The 17,418-nt window shown below is 34.5% G+C and overlaps 1 protein-coding gene across 1 annotated transcript in view; it reads right to left on the reverse strand.

Annotated features, from left to right (window-relative positions):
* The window catches only part of LOC129954251 (uncharacterized), a 31,552-nt gene extending 14,925 nt beyond the window's left edge, over window positions 1–16,627 (reverse strand). Inside the window, exon 1 of the mRNA XM_056068033.1 lies at window positions 15,316–16,627. Coding sequence (XP_055924008.1) covers window positions 15,316–15,400 — 85 coding nt within the window. The 5' untranslated portion in view covers window positions 15,401–16,627. The remainder of the gene's footprint in view (window positions 1–15,315) is intronic.
* Between the last annotated feature and the right edge of the window lie 791 nt (window positions 16,628–17,418).

Consider the following 17,418-nt stretch of genomic DNA (forward strand, 5'->3'; position numbering starts at 1 on the left):
AATATTAAGAAAATTGCTAACAAGTGAATTGTTAAACCCTTAAGCACTATACACATGAGCACGACCAACGAGTGAACGAATATTCGTCAATTTGGACATTTCTTTCACATGAGAGTTTTTAATTCGTCGCGAATGAAGTTTGATTTGACAATTGTTTTTTTTATCATTATTCTGTTTTGTTTTGAAAAAAGAAAAACAACTGAGAAAATGCGGTCGAAGCTATATTTGTTTAAAAAAAGTTATTGGTGTCCTTGTTAATAAACAAAACAAGACAAAGATTTCATGTGCATCCATTTAATAATCGGAAAATTGAAGGAATATTCTTCTTCAATTTTCCGATTTGCATTTTCCTTAATAAGACTGCTGGAAAAATATTCAGAAAAGTTCTTTACATATTTTAGGATGTCAAAGGAAACATTTGACTATGATTTGAGCTTGGTAAAGAACAACTTGGTTGCGAAACGAGCCACAGCCGAACACAATTCACCACCGTAACAAAAACAAGAAGATTTTTTAAGGTTAAGTACGCGCGATTAATTTATTCGTTGCGAGTGTGGATAATAAGGAACGCGAATAAAATAAATTTGTATTCTTATATTTATTAATATATGATATTGAAAAGTAAAAGTATGCATCATAAATCAAATAGAAACTATATTGCTATCGTTTTGTTAAGAATTTGTGTGGAAATATTTCTTTGCTTTGCTAGGCAGTTCGCCGCCGATTCAACTCTGCCAGTGAGTGTTATGACTCCGCCTGTACTTGAGCGAGTTAATGATTCTATGGGGCAAATCTTTTTTCGCACTCGTACTGTAGCGAGAGTCCTAAAAGATCTTAACATACACAAATCTGCTGGTCCTGATGGTATCCCCGCTATTGTTCTGAAGAGGTGTTCTTGATCGCTGGCAAAACCACTGCGTATTAAGCTTTTCCATCTGTCCTACTCCTCAGGTCTCGTTCCGAGCGGATGGAAAACCGCATTTGTCCAGCCTATTCCCAAAAAAGGCGAATCTTCCTCACCGTCTAATTATCGACCGATTGCACTTACGTCCTTTCTTTCCAAGGTCATGGAAACGCTGATTAATTATCAGCTCAAGAAATATCTTGAAGAACGGAAGCTTCTTAATGACCGACAGTATGGCTTTCGTAGCAATAGGTCCACTGGTGATCTCTCTCATAGTTTTGGAGAAAGTAAGATTATTGCACTAGATATTTCAAAAGCATTTGATAGGGTTTGGCATCAGGCTCTCTTATCGAAAATGCGTGCTTTCGGTTTGCATGAATCCCTCCTTCATTGGATTAGTAATTACCTTTCGAATCGTTCAATACAAGTTGTATTGGATTTATTCAAGTCTGAAAACCACAAAATAAATGCTGGTGTGCCCCAGGGCTCTGTTCTATCTCCAACACTCTTTCTCATTTTTATTAATGATCTCCTGTCTGCAACATCTATTCCAATACATTGTTTCGCTGACGATAGTACTCTTAGCTTTTCATATTCGTTTTCAGATTCACACCCCTCTTCTTCGGATGTGGAACTGCAACGACAAAATATGATAAGCTCATTAAATTCCGACCTAAACAGCATTGTACAACGGGGAATAAGAAACCGCGTGGAATTTAATGCTTCGAAAACGAAATGCTGTCTTGTATCGTTAAAGCGAAATATACCCCCCCTGCCATTATCCATAAATGGCACTTGCATCGTGGAAACTGAACATCTCGATATTCTTGGTATGTGTATCACCAACCACCTTTTGTGGAACGATCACATACGCGATGTCGCCAAAAATGCCGCAAGATGTTTGGGTTTTCTAAGGCGATGCAAGAAGTTTTTCTCCCCCTCTGATCTGGCTGTTATTTACAAGACTTATATACGTCCAAAGCTTGAGTATAACTCCCATATCTGGGCAAGTGCTCCTGCAACTTACTTAAGCCTCTTGGATAGTATTGAACGTAGAGCATTTAGATTGATTGGTGATATTACCATCATAAGATCATTTACGTCACTTGAACATCGTCGAAATGTTTCTTGTCTCACCCTGTTTTACTGTTATTTTAATGGTTTATGCTCTAGAGAAATAGCCTGCTGCATTCCTCCCCTTAAACAGTTCAACCGTAATACTCGCGCTTCTAGGAATGCTCATCATTATACCCTCGAGCCCATCTTCGGTCGTGCTGTCAAGTACAGAGATTCGTTCTTTAGCCGTACTATGCGAATGTGGAATGCCTTGCCACACTCTGTCTTTCCCAGCTATTGCAACATTCAGGAATTCAAAACCAATGTGCACCGACATCTCCTTTCAACCCCTCTCTCCCTTTCCTAGTGCTCACACTGTGTCTACATAATAAGGGTAATATATCCCCTTGAGTGTCTGCTTATTATAAAAAAAAAAAAAAAAAACGTATATAAGCTCACATTTTGTAATTTACTCGTCGTTCGTTGGTCGCACTCATGTGAATGCTGCTTTAACCCTTTATTTAAGTCTATTAACTAATTTTAAAGCTTTACTAAGGGAATACTTTCTAAATCAAGATTCCTTTCGTATAAAATCTATCTCTTGATGTTTTTCAGTTAAGTGTTATATGCACATGCATTCATATGACAAAATTGAAACCTTTTTTTTTTAAAAAAAAAAGTGTTTTATTTGTTTCGGAACCTTGCCATACGGGCTGAAATGATTAGAACTTTCGAATTGATCTAACTTTTCATATCTTTTTAAATAATTAAAAAAAAAAGAAATCAACAACCAACATGAAGTCATGCATAAAACTTTAAATATTGAAATACAAAATAAGATTCGATTTAAATCTCAAAGTATTCATTAGTTTTTGGAGAAATGGCAATGCTTATCAATTTATGTTTACTAAAAATTTGTTATTTTTAAAATTACAAATTGTTTATGGAAATAGCGAGTGAAAAACCTTATAAAAGTAGATGTTTTTAAAACAAACCATCGAAAACCATTAATATTCGGGATAAATAAGTTACCTGGCCCATCACCATATTTGGTTTGAACCATTTTTTACGAGACATCCATAACTCATCTTTGGTTTTAGTAAGTTAGTAGCGCGGTCAATTGATATCTGTCAAACTTATCTGTCACTGGAAATGTCATAATATTAATTGAACGATTTGACCAGTTTATGTTTCTAGGTTTATAACGGACAGCCGTGATGGCCCATTGTGATACCGCATAAATCTTGTAGCTTTGTTTTAAGCTCAATGAAACCAGTTTGAATCCCTCAAGAAACTTGAGATTCTTAAATAATTGAGATCGTTATAGAAGAATTTTCCTAAGTAATTCTTGTGTTTTTGAGCTAGAGTATTAAATATTCACTATTTATTCTAATGAATAAATCAACAATCGAACAACGCGTTAAAATTAGAAGAACGCACTACTATAAAGTAGTGATTCTACCTTAGCTTCTTTTCACGCTATGATTGGGGTCGCCATAATCGATGATTAAGAAAGCATTTGGTAAAAATGGGCCAGCAAGACACACAATTGGTGTCAATTTTCGTTTTGACAACGTCAATTGACACCAATAGATGTTGTTATGAATATTCGCGAACTCTAAGTTACTTCCATACTTACATGACAAGACCAAACTTAATAATAAAATATATGTTTATCAAAAATGTTTCGTTTATTGCAACCTTAACTTTCTTTTTTGAACGCTCTTAATTCTTATTCCAATTTTGTGACTATAATCTTAAACCACAAATGGTGTTAAGTCCCAAATACAAGTGGAAACTTTTCGTTTCACTGTTTAAATTCCAACAACCGAAACTTATTCGCTTCCAGTAAATCAAATTTGCCCAAAATTAAATTATCCAAAAATAGACATTTTCAAACGAAAAAAAAAACTTCTTATCTCGATAGAAAGTTGTTGGGGAAGACAAAATACAATTATCAAGGACTCAATTGCCACAGGCCCCATGAGCAACTTAATTCATCACTGAGAGCATTTTATGTTCTATACGTTCACAATTTTATATGAAACAAAATAAAAACAAAAACAAAACAAAAATTAAAAAACCAAGCAGCAATTAATTTCAAGAATAATTCTCTGTGACCAAAGTTATGGTATGTGGTGAATCACCATAACCACACATCATGTTGATGAAACAAGAATTTCGGTTTACTCGTCGTATAATTTGCTGTTTGTTCAACACAATATCCAAAACAATTAAATATAAATAATATCAAACGGAATGTATGCGACATTTATACTTGATTGAAGTTGAAGCTCAATTAGGAATTAACCAGTTTGAGTTAGTAAACCTTATACTACCACTGACACCCTATTAATGACGTTTTATAAAACGATTTCAATTTGATTTCACTGCAAAGTGAACAAACATATTATACGAGTATGTACTGTACGTATAGAGTACACAAAGTTGGTAGACATTAAGCTGGATAAAGTTTGCGTGACACATGAACTACCGCTTAAGGGTGTTACAATCGAGAAGCTTTATCTGGGGATTTCATTGGAAATACATAATAACCCTTTATGGACAATCGACCTGATTGAGGCACTTAATTAAAATAGTATGCTGCTCGTATTGTGACTTTGTGTATTCTATTAATTTCAAAAACAGATATACGGTATTTGGTACCAGTTTTTATTTAATTAGTTTGTTTGGTTGTTTAGCATGTTCCAGGCGTTTACAATTCCAGAATTTTGAAAAACTAATGAAGTAGAATACAAAATGAAGGTTTTCTTTGAAAATTAGGTATCTGTAGTGAAATTAGTTACAATAGCATAGTTCTGTTAAATTGGGGTGGGAAGATTGTCCAAAAATCTAAAACTAATAAAGTGAAAAGGTATCTCTCAAATACAGCCAGCCACAATACTACACTGATTTCAATTCTTTTTACCAGCATCATTTTTGTCGAGTTTCACCTCAACGAGGTTTCACTTCGAATTATAACGCAGATTTCGAACAGATTTCGTAGTACCCGTGGCGTGATGGTAAGTGCGTTAAACTGTCATGCCAGAAGCCTTGCATTCAAACACTGTCTGTGCCATCTTAATTTGTTTTCACTGGTACTGCGTCTTGCGAGGAATTGAAAAATCCTCCAGCTTTAAGCACCTGGTTCTTCCATGCACGATTTACTTTCTGTATGTTTGGATTTAGTTTTTCAGGTTGATCAACAGTTTCTTCAATGCCGAGACTTCAAAAACTTAAACACATCTGACTTAGTGCGTAATTTTTACTGCGTAGAATGGAACTCACTGTACCATATGCAAAATGTAAATTATCAAGTCAGGTTTTTACGGCAAAACGTCAATCAGCTGTTTGAGAGACATGTTCCTATTAAAACCCTTCTCGTTAGGCATACAGCTCCACCTTGTCTGAATAGCGACATCTCTGCTCTGATGTCAGAAGGAGATGCCGCCTACAGTCAATGGAGACGTTACAAACTGGAGCACTTCCACAAATTATATTGCAGACTGCGTAATCAGTTCCACATATGTAATGGTCAGAACGGCAAAAAGATTTTTTTTTTTTGGATGGCATCTGTTGAAGCAACTCAAGTCTGCGCTGTACAGTAAAAACCTTTAAAATAAATCAGAAATAAAATTAAATAATTAAGCAATCCTAAAGTTTCCCATACCATTTTATCGGGCAGCGATCCCTGCTGAAAATAAACTTGGTTCTTTAACCTCTGGCAAAAAATTATGGAAAAACCTGCGTGAAATCGGTATTGGCAAACAATCTAAAAAGCCTGTTGGTGATGTCGATTGTGATGCACTCAACAAAAAGTTTACGGCCATGCCCTTAAACGTTGCTTCACCCATTCATTCCCTTAATGAGAGCTCTATGAGTTTTATAAGAATACAAGAGGAAGAAATTGTAGAGGCAATAATATCGATTAAATCTAATGATACTGGCCTGGACCAAATGGACCCTAAGTTTTTGAGACTACTGCTTCCACATATACAGCGCTATATAACCTACATATTTAACAGCATATTGTCTACTTCCGAGTTTCCTTTAGAATGGAAGAAGGCCAAGAGTATTCTCATATCCAAAAAACAAGCAGGTACTGCAACATATTTTCAGCCGATTGCCATTCTTCCGTTTTTTTCGAAGGTGTTTGAAAAAAACTACTCTGGGATAGATCCAAAAAGATCTTACAATCAACAACCTGTTAAGTACCTCTCAATCTGGTCTTCGACCTAAGCGCGTGTCTAAGACCCGAATGTTAACTACTTTCATGGAGGCGTCACAGAATCCGTGAAGTTGGACAGCCTTATTAGATGGGCTTTTCTGGATCCATCTTGGAATTCGCATTTGTTTGATAAGAGGAAGTTCTCGTTGAAAAGCGTCCCATTCCGTCTTTGAGGCAGTTGGGATTGGATCGTACCAATCACAAACATGCTCCCAGAGGCGCTGCATCATTAGTTTCGCTTTGATGATGCAGGGTAATATCTAACTGAGTGGGTCGACCAACTTAGCGATGGTGGACAATATTGATCGAACGAAAAAGAGTCGTCAAGGAGAAACCCTTTGATGACGAGTGTCTTGACATGATTTGAAGTGTTAAACCGGAGTTTAAAATCGAGTTCCCGATCCTCAGCAGCGATGTCTTCGAAGAGAGCCTGGAGTTGCTCGTCCATTTCCTCAGGTTGAATCCCGCAGACGTTAAGAGCTGATTGGCTTCATGTTGTTTCCTCTTGGCTTCTTCGATGGAATATGCTCCACTGATCGAATCATCAACTTACATGTTCTCACGGACAACCTTCTCCCCTTCGGGAAAATTCTGACTTTCATCGTCGGCTAGCTTCTTCAAAACCTTAATCGCAAGATATGGTGCGCTCGCTGCACCAAACGTGACAGTGTTCATTTTGAAGACTTTAATCGGCTAAGATTTCTGTTCCCTCCACAAATTTAGCTGAAAGTATCGGTCTGGGAAACTAACCAAAATTTAAGGGTACATCTTTCCAATTTCTGCCCTACGATGAGTACGCCATCTAAGAACAGGATCGATGATATTGGTCTGCAATTCTTTACCTACAAGAAGAGGGATTTACCATCCGAAGCTTTGAAGCTTTAGAAGGTGCGTCAAACACTACTCTCTGCTTTTTTGTGGAACTAGCTTCCTTAAAAACGGCATGGTGCGGAAGAAAATAGTGGTAAGGGGTCGCCAAAATCGTGTCGTCTTCATTTATTTCTTCCATTTGTTTGAGCTTGATGTACTCATTGATGCACTTTGAATAGTCCTCACATAGTTTAGTAGCTCCTTGACGACTGGATCCCATCGTTGGAAGACCTTCTTTGAACCGCAATCTGACTTAATAACGCCCCCGTCTCGTAAACGTGTTGTATTATATTCAAAATGTTCTTCGCAAGCAATGTTGTCTAGGGTTGCATGTGGCTGGAACGGCGTTTCTTCCATCTCCCAAAACTTCTGTAGCTGCATTTCGAGGTCGGTAACCTGCACGAAACTTCGAATTTTTCGGGCAATTTCATCCGGAACTTTCCCTAACACGATTCACCCTTATTGCGTATTTTGCGCTATCGGTCCGTTCTTATTAGGAGTCCTTCTTATTTCTGGTAGAAGTATTTGGGCGCAAAAATCACTTCCAAATAATAAATCGATAGGAGCAGGTTTGTACAAATGGGGATCTGCTATCAAAAGACCCTTGAGGTGATTCTAATTGTCGGGTAGCACTCGTTGGCCCGGGATATGCCCAGTCAGCCGCTGCTATCCAACCCCAACCCCGATACCTCAACAATGGCACGTCGCTTTTCCAACTTCAGTAGACGAGCAGCAGCTTCTGTAATGAAAGACGTTTCTGACCCGCTATCAACCACGGCACGTAGTAAACGAATTTTTCTATCCGTGGCTCGCGCCACTGCTGTGGCTAAGAGCACCTGGTGTGTTTGGGCACGAACACCGTGCGACGCGTGGTAGTTTTGAGTTTGTTGATGAACAGCTGGTTGGAACTCAGGCGCATTCGGTTTCACTGAGGCCTGAAATGCGGTAGAACTAGAACCGGGAGCTCTCGCTTGAGACAGCATACCTTGGCTTAATGAACCTAGTTGTTGAGATTGAAAAGAGTTATTATGGTGCTGCAAATGCAGGAGTGAGTGATGTTTCTGTTGACAGAAACTAGTTTGAAAGTGCTTCGGAATTTTCTGAGGTTGATGCCTTACAACATGCTTTGTATGTAAAACCTTTGAAGTCGATGGTTGAAAACGTGACCTTGAATTAACAGATGACCCTTCTTTGTGCCTAGTGGACGTAGCTTGCTCTTGTTGGCCCATAACTTCAAACGTACGGAATCGTGTCTCCAAAAATTCGGTAATGTGCGAATGTAAATAATTCGCGCAAATGCAAGCGCAACTTTAAAAATATTTGAACATTAATTCAGTTTTTAAATTCATTTAGTTTATTTCAAGTAATAATAAATACGTTCCACAAATTGTTAAATAAGATAAAAATGTCATTTGAATGTATATATTTGTGATTGTACACTAGGTCATATGATACAAATTAAAAGATTATTCTAATTACAAGTTTGAACAAGGCTACGTCTTTTCTTTTGGAATATTTTTAAACCAGCATATTTTTCTTAAAACTTTGCTAAAGTTTCTAGCCGAGAACAAGAAGCATAAGAAGATTTAAATTTATTAATTAAAGGCTTGCAACACTTTTTAAGACTCATGTCCTACCTTGCAAGCGATTTAAGAAATAAATAAAATAAAAAAATACAAATATCAATAATTCATAGCAGGAGTATAACTCTTAATATAGCTGATTGGTAAAACCTTGTAAATTGCGTCATAAGTGAACTCAAAAAAGAACCTTACTAAAGATGAGTAAGTTACAAGCTATTTTAAACTTATAAAGAAATATATGTCCACATATGAAAAAGCATTATTATAAAACTGTATACAAAAAATCCTCAAAGGCTCCCCGAAGTGTAATAATATTTCTCCTGTCCCTCCTTCACATGAGGAAATGAAATGAGTTACCAATAAATTGCGTTAGTCATTTTATTATTTTAGTCGATTTTCCCAATAAGTTCGTTCTCAAAAAAAAAGCCCTCCATTGTTTATTTGTTTGTTTCTTTTTCAAAAGTAAATTGTCTAAAAATACACTTTATAGTCGTACATAAAAATAAAAACGAACCTAAATTCAATTAATGCCACTTTGTAATTGGTATTGTATTTTTAGGCAACTTATTTTTAAATTGATGATTGCGAAATGTATACAATCATTGCCATAAGTTCACAACAGGTTAATAGCCTCTTAATTTTAATTTATATTTGTAGTTTACAAATAATAATAGTTTTCAGTTATTCACGCGAAAAATTAGAAGAAATTTGAACAAATTTTCAGTTTATTCAATATTTTAACATCCTTCAATTACTTGGTAATATCTGCCAAACAGCTAACCTAACAAATTGTCTGTTCACAGGACTGCTAGATTAATTGTCAGATGGAAAGCTGATTTTAATTGCTTCTGTGCAGAAGATTTACGCCCATGTTCCGAATTCTATTGCAATCACTTTTCAATTTCACGTGAAATAACATTGTATATTCGTCAATTCGATCGGTTTCGAAATCTTCGAAATTGCTTCGAACTGTCAGAATTGAAGGATCATCCCTTTTTATTTTGTTTCTGAAGTAAAATGTTTGCTGTTTCAAAGATGGATGCAATATTATTGGCAATTTTAGGTGAAAAAAGAAAGCAGAATTTAAGAAAAAAAATAGGAAGACGAACTTTGCGAGACAAGTCAAATATATTGGATTTACCTGACACAATGTAAGTGTGAAAATTATGAAAAATTGTTCTGATAAATAAAGTAAATACTTCTTTTAAGCTTTTATTGTAATTTTAGGTTAAGAAAAGAAGCTTTTTTATATATTCTAAGGGAAATAAAACCTTTTAAAATACCTTCATCGATTCCTTCCATTCAAAAACTTGCTGCAATCCTCCGATTCCTAGCAAAAGGAAGCTATAAGATAATTCACATAAATAAAAAAATGTGATTTGAATGCGTTCAAAAATGTAACAAACCGAAATACAGAACATCCATTTGCATGTTCGAAAATGCAATTCACAATAACGAATTGTAGAACAGCCAAATTCACTTTGGCAAAGTGTATTCATAATAAGTGAAATGTAGAACATGGGCCATATCGTATATGACAGTTAACAGAATTAAGTCAAAAGTCTTAAACAACTATTGTACGTCTTAATTGGGTGGCGCAACAGTCCTTTGAGAACTATGGCCTAGTGATTTACAACTTTCAACCATTCCTGTGTGCGAGTACTGTTGTCAGGGATGGAGGGGACCTACAGACCGATTCCTAACCGCTAATTTAATAAAGCACTTTTCATGGTACGAATTAGTCTTGGAGAATTTGTCAATTCCTCGCAAGAGGCAGTACCCGTCAAAAAACTTTAGATGGCATATGCAGGGATCGAACCCAAGACCTCTGGCATGCATTGAAACGCACTAACTATCATCCCACGGGTACTACCTATTGTACATGTGTCAATTTAAAATGAAGTCCGACCATTGATAAAATTATTAATTTACAAGATTGTAAGACATTTGAGACAATTTGTTGCTAACAGACCTGACAATATTGTACGATTTGACAACAGAATTAAGCAAATTAATATTCCGAAAAATAGGTTATTTCTATAGGGGTTTTAAATGAGCCGCATTTTGTGTAATCAATAATAGGCAAATTCATTCATTCATAGTTTATTGTTTTGTAGTATCGACTTAAGCTAATTTACACCAGTTTTTGGTTTTGTAAAGGTTTAGGACATTTTGATCTTTTACACCCATTAGGTATTTAATTAAACATAAAGAAAATGTTATCACTTAATTCACGTTAGGTTCAAAACCATCAAATTCCAGCTGTATTTTTGCCACCTTTAATATGCATATAAATATAAATAAATCTTATCGACCAATACATTGCGAAATAACCACAGAAATTATTAGGAAATAAAATTGCGGTGTTTTCTTTAAAAAGTCTTTTATTCTACAGAACCTTCTATAAATAGTAACTCAGTAATAATTTTGCGAGAATTCTATTAAGCTAAGAAATTACGTTGCGATAGTCACTTAAGTGACTAATTTGTAAAATTCTTATAATGTCAGGTACTGCTAAAAATACCCGCAGCAAATTGCAGTTCCACAATACCAAGAATTATCATCATGTGCATAGGTAACTATCTTTTGTATCTACAGAACTTATTATATACCTAAAGATTATACATAATTGTTACTCACAATGCATAGGAAGAACGCAGGTACCTCACATACCTGCATTGTTGATTGTTGATGCCACCTGTCTCTAATCATATATACATAAGTCATACCTATGTATATATTACCTGGACATATTAATACATGCACATGTTATTTGTTATGTTGTGTAAAAATACATACACATACTATATAATTTTATTATTTTACAAATCCTATAAATATATATACCTAAATGTAGCCCTTATTGGACTTTGATTGGGTATATCTAGCCGATAGAATATTATTTTATAGTCACCTATAGTGGGCTGGACGAAAACAACAATATCGTGTTTTTCTAACTATATGATCGTGAATCTTGTAGATATTGTATAGTACGTTACTTTGAAGCTTCTATTTTTACAATAGCTTTTTTTGAGTATTTTTTATCAAATTAATTCCAACCAGTATGTCTAATTCCAATATAAACTTTTGAATCAAACGATCAATTAACACACAAGCCATCAAATGGCACACCTATTCCATTGGGAATATGAGTACACCTATGGTAGAGTAGAGGTACAGTGTTGTGAAAAGATTGTTTTTAAGATTTAAATTTTCAATTTTTGTTACAAACGTCATAGTCAGCCATTGTCGCAAGAACTTATGCATTTGGTCAGTTTATATTTCTATGATTTCTAATATTTTTTCAAACGGATTGACAGAACAAGAGAATGAAACATTATGTGAGTTTTTTGGAATTCCATATATAGTACAGTAAGAAATTGCCAACAAAACAAAAGTTTTGTGAAAATCAAATGTTAAAATTAAGTTAGCAAAAAAGCTAATAAAATGGACAATTTTCAAGAAGAAATGCTAAGAGAACATCTGGAAATTGAGATTCTTTAAAAAAAGTTAATTTAAAACTTGCTTCGGAGGGGGGGGGGGGTTTGTTCGTAGACTTCTACATTAACATGTGGTGTTGAAGCGAGCTTGAGGATAGCCTTAATTCTTTAAATACCTGAATCGAATTGAAATGAGCTTGATTTGAATTGATTCCCGTCGGAGATAGGAGTCGAGTCAAATTTTGAAAAGAAAAACTTCTGTGGAGGAGTTGATTTTAGAGATAATGCATTATGGTCTGTTTATTTGCTTGTTTGTGTACAAAAAGTATAGTTTTGTTTTAATCAAATTACAAAAAAAAAACTTGGATTAGGTAGCATATTGTTATGTGGTGCTGAACTAATCAGTTTTTTATTGTTTAACATGAATCAAACTATCTCACTTGCACTACACACGTCGAAAACATCGAAACAGTATTTGCATTTTAGAAAGTGCTGTCATACTTAATAATTTTTGAAGATTTATTTATTCTAAACTGAGATAAACCTTTGGTAGAAATATAGCAAAACTTATTTATCTTTTCAATTGTTTTTCTTGCTAAATAAGCCCAAAAAGTCAATTTTCATTAACAAAACTAAATAATATCAACAGTAACAGATTGATTTTTTTCCCAATGGAAAACACACATGATTCCAAATGCACAACTACTCAACGAACACAGTAATCGAGGTACAAATGCAAAATCAATCGTATCAACATTTGAGAACGAAATCACATAACATCCATTCCAGACTCGTATAAATGTTAGAGATTCTACTCTAACTTTTATCGATGTTATTCATACTATCGATATTGTATTTGTTATTCATATATATATATATACAATGGATAGATTTTCCAAGAAAACACGGTTGTTAGCACAAATCACTATTCATTCGCACCTGCACTCACACAGTAAAACTAGTCTTTGAGTTTGAGGACTTTAAATCCTAAACAATTAGTTTTTTTAATAATTTATAAGTTTAAAAGGGTATGGAGCAAAATTTTAAAGAACTTATCGTTAAGGGTTAAACAATTTACTAGTTAACAATTTGCTAACAATTTATCAAATAAAGTCCAAAATTGTATATATTTGGTAACTAGCAAATTTCTAAATTAAAAAACGAACATTCAGGCATGTCTAAAACGGCACTTTAACAAATTGTTAAAAGTAAGTAAGATGTTAAAATCGTTTGAAATTAGATAAATAATTTGTTTAGCCAAGAATTTAGTTAAAAATGTATTTAACAATTTAATAAATCGTTTAAAATTTGTAGCCTATATTTTTAAACCCTACGTTAAAGTTTCCTTTCTTTTTATGATTTCAACCTATATTTTTCCTTAAAACCTTAAAAATGAAAATGATTTTAACTTTTTTTTTCAAAACGATAGCTCATCAAGTCAGCTAAAACCTAGACATTTAGCCGACTTGATGAGCTACCGTTGGAGTTCGAAACTTATGTATGTGCTGCCAGATTTGGTTACAATGTACATCATACACTTTTTAATACTTTTTAAAAATGAAAATTAATTAAACTTTTTTTCCAAAATGGCAGCTCATCAATTTGGCTAAGGCCTAGACATTTAGGAGACTGGATGAGCTGCCGTTGCAGTTTGAAACTTGAGTGCTGCCAGCTTGCATCACACTTTTTAATACACTGGGATTATCGCTATCATTATATGAAAATGACCCAATACTAAAAATATTGTAGAAGCAAATGATGGTCAAATATTTGCTCCGGAAGTAAATGGTATTGATACAAAAGTTTCAGGAAAATTTTGTCAACATTATTTGAGATTTGTTGTTCCGAGAAATTTATTTTGAGGGATATTCACGATCGCGGACAAATTTTCGAAGCATTGGCATAATTCCATAGAAACACAATTCTCAGAAAGATTTTCGGTAGGGCCCATTTAGTTTTATGGAATTTACAACATTTTAGATGCAGAAACCATAAATTTTTTTTATTGAAAAGGATAAAATGTGATTAAGTATAGGATTGATTTTACAACTTTGAATAGAGTGCAATGAAAAGTTTCAAGAAAGGTCTTAGTAATTCGTTTAAAATGAAATAACTTAAATATTCAAATGGAAATTTTTGTGCTGTATTAATTATGAGTTTTAAAACTATAAATCATAAAAGACGACAGAAATATAGCTGTAATTAATTTGTTTTTATTATAATCTGGTGGATAATTCAATCGGTGTTATCGTTTTAATATGTCTGGTATATGTATATCGACCGCTGCTACCATTTACATAGTCCGTTCGATCAGTTTCACTACGTTTTTCTATAAATCTGGCTGCAGGGCTTTATGGTTGAATCACAAACACGCTTTACCTTCGGCTTTGTCTGCGTTACGGTGGTCCTGCTTCGAGGTTGCTTTGAATGACATTTCATCCCTCCAAAGTGCAAATATTTTGTTTGTTGACCACTCCTGGATATAAAGTTGACACCAAATTGATGATTTGGGAATAATCAGGTGGTTAATTTTTGGAAACAAAAAATCAGTGAACTTGTTACCTTTTTCCTAACTGAAAGGAATAAGGACCGGTGATGCTGGCAGCGTGTAGAATGGGCCAAATAGTCCATTTAAGTGGATATAATAGTAGGTCGGTTATGGAATGGGGTTTGTCATATTTTAAGATCCACGAACGAAAGGCAATTTTGCTCATATACGAATCAACTAGAAAAGTCACTAGAAACCTTAAAATGCTTCTGCCATTTGAACTTTGCAAAAACGGACATGTAAACACAGTTCCACCTTATTATATAGTAGAAACTGTAATTTAACTATCCGATTAAATTATAAGCACAGCACTGTATACATGTACAACACGGTAGAGTTGCCTTCTTTTTTTAAACAAATTATTATTGCATAAACCCTTTTCGAAATTTCTATGTAGGTATACCTTATTAAATTGATAAGTTCCCCCCTTACTAAGCACCTTTCTAAATAAATAAAATAAATGTTATTTATCTATTTATCTGTCGGTGGTGGTGGGTAAATAAAAATAAAAGGGGTGTCACGTTGTTGTTACTTTCCGATCGTGCTCTGTTCCTATAGTGGCTGTTGTAGTTTTCATCAAAATACATAACTACCTTCACTTTCAGAAATCTTCACGATCTACGGCTTTACAAACAATCCTTAAGAATAATTATAATATGAACAGAAATAAGTAATTCCAAACTCACCACAGTGTGCGAGGTCAATGATTGGGACCAGACTCTTCCCAAGAAGAGTATCGCCCTTGTCCGATGTTGTTTTGGCCTTAAGCATCTTGTTTCTTGGTTCTGTTTCCTTCAGCTTCAGTCAATGGTTCTTGGATCTTGGTGTTTTCGTCGCTGTTAATATTCGTATCAGATGTGTATCCTTTGGATTAATATTTTTTTGTTTTGTATCTTCTTTTATGTAAATTCACGAACAAGAGGACCAAAAGAAACAAAAAAACAAACGCTCTTTTGCAAATGTATGGTATACGGCGGCTGCGGTGAATATAATATGACCGACTTATATTATATACCTTATATAATAAGATATAGGTATATTATGTACTTTGGACACGGCACTGTGAGTTGCAAAATATGAACACCTGTAGGGACGTCACAAAGTTTCAACTCTTGTTGTGTATCTTGTATCTCGATTCTTTAAGGAAAAATATAGGTGCTTTGTTTTTTATTTTGTCTTTCAACTTATCGATCACTTTAAGAAAAAACTAGGTTTGCGACACACAACCGACCGCGATACGATTACAATTGCGATGGTGTGCGTTAATTTTATCGCAGAAAGGTGAAAAGTATCTTTAAGTGTGCGAGAGTGAGTTCTGCGTTTACCTGAGGCTCTGGGCGCTGAGACTAACGAAAGTCGAAACGATCGTCAATAGAGAACTACACTCAGGTGCTAAGCCGTAAACGATCTCTCAAGTCACAAGCACAACACAGCAGTATCGATCGACTCAGATGCAGAGGCAAAGAAGAGACAGAGGCAGAAGTTGAGATACAAAATTTCACATTCAAAAATCACACACAAAGGGAAAACCGCCGCCGAATGCTGCTTTTTAATACATAGGTAAATCCAACCAACACACGTAAAGCTGCTGACACAAATTTACACCCTTTTTGTGTTCGATCTTATCACAAAAAGAATAAAAAACAATAAAACAAAATTACTCAGAAGAAGAGATACTTTTGAATTTGAATTATTCACGATTTTCGTTGAAGTTGAATAAAGCTACAAAAACAAAAAATGCTTCACTTTACTTTACTTTACTTTCACTGAATATGCGTCAGCAAAATTCAAATAACACCACTGGCATTGCCAACACTTTTAATCCCATTCCGATCTAATGTTTCATATTCATTTCACTATGCTTAAATGAAACTGCCAGCCACTGCCACAGCCAGGAAGGAGTTTCTACTTCAGTGATCAGTGATCGTGATCGTGAGCACAGCGCGAAGTGCATCCAACAGATACTTTCGAATGGAAGAACTACCTCGGCACGACTGAAGAAAGAAAAGATTCAAACTTGCCCGCTTACCCTACTTTGTTAGTTTACTTCAACTCAAAATATGGTTACCAACCACTTATAAACTGTAGATACATTTTTGAAGATATGTTATATTTTGAATGCTTATACAAATGCTGTAATTGTTTTAACAGTATTTTTGTTATAAAATAAAATAAATAAAAACATAGATTAAGTATTTTAAATGAGTACTTAAATAATTTTTGTTCCTTATAACTTTATGTTAATAGTTAATAGTTTGAAATTAATTTAAATAACGAAAACTCTGAACGTTAAGACTGAAGCAGCTATCATTATAATGGCTTTTGTTAAGAGGTAAAACTGTCAGCTGTTTTACTTATGGGGCCAGTTGTATATGTTATTAGTGGTCATCATCAAAACCAATGTGATGGTTCAGAAGACATGAGGGACTTAAAAGTAAGGAACGTTTCTGGTTTCTGATTGGCAGATTGCTAAAAAATTGTCTTCCAGTTAAGGCAACTTTATTGAAAAGTTGATTGGATAGTTAGTCAATATAAAATTATGTCTATTTTGTCAAAATGATATTTTATAATGTTTTTTTCTTTCAACTGAAAGCTGAGCTTTACTACTCTATGATTCACTTAATATCCGAACAGCTTCATTTAAAATTTTGGTTAAAAGGGCTTCGTCATCAAATTGGAATAGAAATAAGTCATTATTTACAATAAAAAAAAAAATACAAATCGTGATGGAGTTGTAGCTTGCTTGAAGAGTGTTTTGTAGACAATAATGTTGTTGGTAGTTTTTGTAC

Source organism: Eupeodes corollae, chromosome 1 (genome assembly GCF_945859685.1).
Source record: "Eupeodes corollae chromosome 1, idEupCoro1.1, whole genome shotgun sequence".
NCBI lineage: Eukaryota > Metazoa > Arthropoda > Insecta > Diptera > Syrphidae > Eupeodes > Eupeodes corollae.